The sequence below is a fragment of the Suncus etruscus genome, chromosome 13, assembly GCF_024139225.1.
Source record: "Suncus etruscus isolate mSunEtr1 chromosome 13, mSunEtr1.pri.cur, whole genome shotgun sequence".
NCBI classification, from domain to species: Eukaryota; Metazoa; Chordata; class Mammalia; order Eulipotyphla; family Soricidae; genus Suncus; species Suncus etruscus.
Window position 1 is genome coordinate 41,813,766 of NC_064860.1, and position 6,000 is coordinate 41,819,765.

Consider the following 6,000-nt stretch of genomic DNA (forward strand, 5'->3'; position numbering starts at 1 on the left):
AGGATGGATTTCACATAGTCCAGGGAAGAGACCAACAAATGGAGTTTCAACCCAGACTGGGACTGAATAACACTGTTTAGAGAAAATGATGTCCACCCTGAGTCTTGGCCAGTCCCAAATAACTAGACAGGGAGATGAAAATTCATTCAAGCAGAAGATACAACACACACCAAAAAAGGGCAAGGCAGGGAAGAAGCAATACATCTGGCATGACAACACAATGGATGTCAATTGTGATACCCAAAAGTTACCCAGGAGACACAGCTAATATCACAAAAACCTTTTGGCTGGCAAGGGAACATGGGTTCAACTGAAATTGTACCATAAATTTTAAAAAAAGAAAAATAGACAGGTAGCCTGTGATCTAACACAGGCTACCATCTCATTTCCAACCTCATCCATTTGCTAGTGCGGAAGAACTAGAGTGCAAGGCATGGAAATGAGGAGGACTATTTCAAAGCTTTTATTATATTTCAAAACTGTTAACAAGAGGGGACTGGAGGGATAGCACAGCAGTGGGGCATTTGCCTTGAACGTGTCCAACCCTTAGACAGACTCTGGTTTGGATTCCCTCTGGTTCGATTCCCGGCACCAGGAGCAACTTCTGAATTAGAGCCAGGAGTAACCCCAGAGCACCACTGGGTGTGGGCCCAAAACAAACAAACAAAAAAACTATTACAAGAGGATAAATGATGCAGGAATCCTGAAACCACTTGAAATCAGAGCTGTGGGGGATTTCTTAAACCAGATTAAGAGTTTTCTGATCCACAACAGCACCAGATGGATACCCTCAAGATTGGTGACTTCAACGGATAATTATAGGGTTTGATTTTGCAGGATTCCTGCCTTCCAGGGCTAGATAGCCCGATATACACCATCTGAAAATGTCCCAAAGTTTGACCTTGCAGCTGCTCAGAACCGTCCCATTTGCTAAGATACACCAGTCCTTTTCCTCCCCCAACTCCTTGGTCCCATAGTGATGTGTATGACATTCAGGTGTTCTCCGAGGAGGGGACATTTCTTGTTCTGCTCATTAGGACTGGCTGACATTTCAGTCCAGGAGTTTCTGAGACCAAACTGGCTCCTCCAGGCCTGTAAATGTTTGAGGAGGATTATCAATCAATGGGCAATGTACATTCTTTACCCGATTATCTTCCCCTTCCCTGCCTAGAGGAAATTTCTCAAAAGGACTTAAGAAAAAGAAAAAGAAAAAGAAAAAAAAATAAATAAAAACCTTGGGAACTTCCATTGGACCTTGCCCCTGGTGTTTCTGATAACTTGTAGAAATGCCTTTTTTTTTTTATTTTATTGGTTTTGGGGTCACACCTAGTAAGGCTCAAGGTTACCCCTCACTCACACTCAAGAATACATTCTTTTTTTTTTTTTTAGGTTTTTGGGTCACACCCGGCGGTGCTCAGGGGTTACTCCTGGCTGTCTGCTCAGAAATAGCTCCTGGCAGGCATGGGGGACCATATGGGACACCGGGATTCGAACCAACCACCTTTGGTCCTGGATTGGCTGCTTGCAAGGCAAACGCCACTATGCTATCTCTCGGGGCCCAAGAATACATTCTTGAAGGGGGATCCAACCCAGGTTGGCAGCATGCAAGGCAAGCACACCCCCTACTGTTCTGTGACTCAGGCCCCAGAAATGTCTATTTTAACCTAAAACTTCCCCAAACCTCATCCCCAGCAACTTGAAATAAAAGTCAATAAAAATTACTATGATCCCTAAATATGATACTATTTAAACTTCCACTTTCCTTCCAAATCAAGGTTTTCAGAATCTACCCCCAAAAAAAAAAATCGGTGGCTTAATTGAATTGGCCAAATCTGAGCCTCAAAATGCTTTCCCCACCAAAAAAGAAAAAAGAAAAACTTATCATGTTGAAGATCTCCTTGGGCAAAAATGGCTTTGAAAGTCCTCAGGGCCTGTCATTTCTCTTTAAACTGAATCTTGAATAACCTCTAAAATAGAGAGCAAGCAAGATTTACATGACAGGGCAGTAGCAATAGCACAAGGGGAATGGTGTTTGCCTTGCCTGGGGTGACCAGGCTTGGGCTACAATCTCTGGCTTTCCATATGGTTTCTCATCCTGTCAGGAGTGATTTCTGAATGCAGAGTCAGGAGTAACCCCTGAGTGCCGCCCAGTGGAGCCCCGACCCACCCCTCCAGCCCCCAAAAAAGGATGTACAGGACAGATGGGGACAGAGTGATAGCACAGTGGGTAGGATATTGGCCTTGCACTTGATCGACCAAGGATTTGATCCCCTGCATCCCATATAATCCCCGAAGAGAGCCAGGAGCATACAACCCCTGAGTATCACTAGGTATGACCACAAAACAAAAATTTCAGTAAAGGGGTCAGAAAGATAGGGTTAAGATATTTGCCTTGCATGTTCGATCCCAGGCACTACCTATGGTCCCTTGAGCCCCCCAGGAGTAATGCCTAAACGCCAAGTCAGAGTGAGCCCTGAGCACTGCTAGGCGTGCCCTTCTCCCAAAACAATCCCACAGATTTTCAGGACATTAACTCCTTTATTCGATATAATGTGTATATATATTTTTGCCACTGAGCCTTTAAATTGGAGCGTTTTGTAGAGATTTTTCACTAACATGAATCAGATTTTAGATACGCTTTTAATATTAAAGACATGGGAAAGTTTCTTTCTTTAAAAAAAATTTTTTTTTTCCAGGCTACTGCACATTTTCCACTTTCTGGGCTTCTCTGGCCCTTCAACCACACACACTCGGTTAAGTCGCCTCCGGATGGGAAGCTCCCCGGGACCATCGCGGCACTTGTGCGCCCCTGGAGGGGTGGGGAGGAGTCGAAGGACATGGGGAGAACTCGGGGGCGAGTGCGTTACCTTCACGAAGAGGGTGATATCGTGCTCCAGGCCCGCCGCGCCCTCCTCTAGCGCCTCCCCGGCCGCGCGGGGCCCGTTGACCGGCGCCTGTTCCTCGGCCAGGTGGTTGCTGAACTTGACCTCGGGCTCCGCAGCCTCGGGGGGCTCCACTGCGGGCGTCTCCACAACCCCGCTGTCCTCGGGGGACCCCTCCTCTCCAGGACCCTCCAGACCCCCCTGCTCTGCCTCCTGCGTCTCCTCGGGGGGTGCCCCCTGGTCCCCGTCCTCGCTCGCGCCCTCCGCGCCCTCCTCCTGCACGCTCTCCTCCTCCGCTGCACCCAAAGGCTCCCCGGGGCTGCACCCCGCGTCCTCGGTTGCTTGGTCTTGGGGCTGGGGACTGGGATCGCCTCGGTCCCCGAATTCGCTTTCCTGGTGCATTCCCTCGGTGGTGTCTCCGCCGAACCCCGCGGACTCCTCCGAGTCCATCCCGGCCCCGGGAGCGCCGCTCGCCTCCTGCTCGGGTCTGCGCTCCTTCTCTTTCTCCTCCTCCTCTTCCTCCTTCTCCTCCTCCTCCTCCTGCGCCACCGCCGCTATGGGGTCCCCGGGCTCCCCCTGAACTTCCTCTGGGGCCCCGCCTTGCTCGCTACGCCCGGGGCTCTCCTCTTCCACCTGCTCTGCGCCCCGCACCTCCTCTCCTCCCCGGGGCCCCTGCGCGTCCTCCGGGGCGCGCTCGTCCGTCTCCGCCTCGCCCTGGGTACCCCCGGCTCCCGGCACCGCGGAGTCTGGGTCACTGGCCCTGCGAAGAAGGCCTCCGTCCACCTCAGCGCCTCCTTCCTCCGGCCCCGAAGCCGTCGGGGCTGCGCCCGTCCCCTCGCCCCCGTGGGCCCCTGCTGCGCCCGCGCTCGCCTCTTCCAGCTCCGCCTCCGGGCGCGCTGCCTCTGAGCTTTCCACCTGCACCTCCGGCATGTCAGGGGGTCCTAGGGCACCCCGGGCGCCCTCGTTCGGCTCCGCAACCTCGGTCATGGCCGCAGACCCCTGTCCCTGGACGCAGAGCCGGGCACCCCTTTTGGTGTCCTGGGCGCACAGTACAAAATCCGCTGCGCCCCAACGCTCTGGCCCTTCTCCTGGGCTTACACTCGCTGGACTCTTTCTCTGCTCACGCTTCTCCCAGACTTCTTCATCTCCTGCTCACCCAGACCTTGAGTTTCCGATTCTAATCCCGGTTGGCTGGAGGCAAGAGCCGGCCCAGGGCAGTGCCAAGCTAGGGAGGGCCAATTTTCTCTTGCACCCTTTGAAGCGCCTGGCCAGCAGTCCTGGGGTTGACCCGAAGTCCTTGGAGCTAACTCCATGCCCCCCTGGGATTTGGGCGGAGTTTGTGCTCCCTCTCTCTCTACATTGGGGTGCCTGGGTGAGAACGTGGCCAATGAAAAGGCTTTCTCCTGGCCTGCTAGCTTTGGGCGAAAAAATCCTGGTTCTGCTGGTGACTTGGTAGTTTTCTGGAACAGCTTTAAGATTCAGCACCTTTCCATCAAACCCCCCAATACAACTGATTCCCGTTTGACCCCAGGAGTGGAGAATTAGCGGTTATCTACCTGGCCTTTTAGCTGTAGCATTTGCACACGAGTCACTCCTGCTGGAACTTAGGGTTCCACGTAAGCGCCTGGATGGACCCCTGGTCACCCTCTTGCCAGGACAGAGCCCGACATGCTGTACTATGTCTCCAGTCTCTTAAAAAAAAAAAAAAGTTAAAGCAAGGGCCAGAGCGATAGCGCAGTAAGGAAGGCATTTGTCTTGCACAGAGCAGACCTGGGTTCGATCCCTGGCATCCCATAGGGAACACCAGCACCGCCAGGAAAGACCCCTGAATGCAGAGCCAGGAATAAATAACCCTGAGCACCGCCGGATATGGCACAAAATTAAAAAAAAAAAAACAACAAACAAAAAATAAAAATAGGGGCCAGATAAAAAAAAATAAAAAATAAATAAAGATAAAAAAAATTAAAATAGGGGCCAGAGCAATAGCGCAGCGGGTAAAGCAATTGCCTTGTAGGCATCTGATCTGGGTTCTATCCTGGGTATCTCACATGGGCTCCTGAGTTCCACCAGAAGTAATTTAGAGCCAGGAGTCGTCCTTGAGCATCACTGGATGTGACCCAAAAAGAAAGAAAAAATGAAATCAGCTCTATTTGTGTTTGCTTCCCATTTGAGATCCCTGAAAGTCTGCCATTTCCCCAGCTTTCTGGATTTCTAATCATTGTTGGGGTGATGGACTACTGAAAGGATAGTAGCTAATTTGCCCCTCTGAAAAACATTGGGGTTAGTTTTCCCCTGGAAGTTTGATTTTAATAACCAACCAGCTAGGACTGAGAGTGTGACTTAGTGGTGAGACATATGTCTTGTAATTGTGAATGTGGTTCATCTCTGACATTAGCCCCCCCAAAATCAATAATTATTAAAATAATAAAAAACCAGATGTCTTCAATGATCCGCTTTCATAGAGGACTAGGTGAAAGGCACATATTTCTATAGATTATAATATTGCATCAGTCCTAACTCAGGACATATTTTCCTTTTAATTTTTATTAAGACACCATGATTTACAAAGTTATTCATAACAAGTTGTTTTGGGCATAAAAAGTTCCAATATCAATCCTACCACCAGTGAGACCCTTCTCCCCAACATTGTTCCCAGGATACCTCCATCTTCACCCCCAGTCTGACCCTGGCAGCATAAAGGAAAATTGTTTCATATTACTTGCTCTGACAAAACTTAAGAAATGGCAAATGGAGTTATCAGAAAATAAATCAATAAAAGTCAGTTGGTGATGATTTATTGCTCAGTTATTTTAACCAATGTAAATAAGATGTTAATTTATTGTTGAAAATTTATAAAATTCCTTAGAAAGCCAGAAGTAAACATACCTTTTTTAAATCTAGCAACAACTAACCATATGCACCATTAGTGAGTTCCATTCCCAATGACAATTCTGATTTTTTTTTTTCCCCAAAAATGCCCTACTGGTCCAGAAAGGTAATACAGCAGGAAAGGTGCTTGCCTTATATGTGGCCAATCTGACCCTCAGCACCCTATATGGTTGCCTGAGCACTTCCAGAAATGATCACTAAGCATAGAGCCAGGAGTAAATCCAAAACT

At 49.2% G+C, this 6,000-nt stretch overlaps 1 protein-coding gene across 1 annotated transcript in view; it reads right to left on the minus strand.

Annotated features, from left to right (window-relative positions):
• CLIC6 (chloride intracellular channel 6) overlaps window positions 1-4,122 on the minus strand; it is a 59,057-nt gene extending 54,935 nt beyond the window's left edge. The window contains exon 1 of the mRNA XM_049785774.1: window positions 2,868-4,122. Coding sequence (XP_049641731.1) covers window positions 2,868-3,869 — 1,002 coding nt within the window. The 5' untranslated portion in view covers window positions 3,870-4,122. The remainder of the gene's footprint in view (window positions 1-2,867) is intronic.
• Between the last annotated feature and the right edge of the window lie 1,878 nt (window positions 4,123-6,000).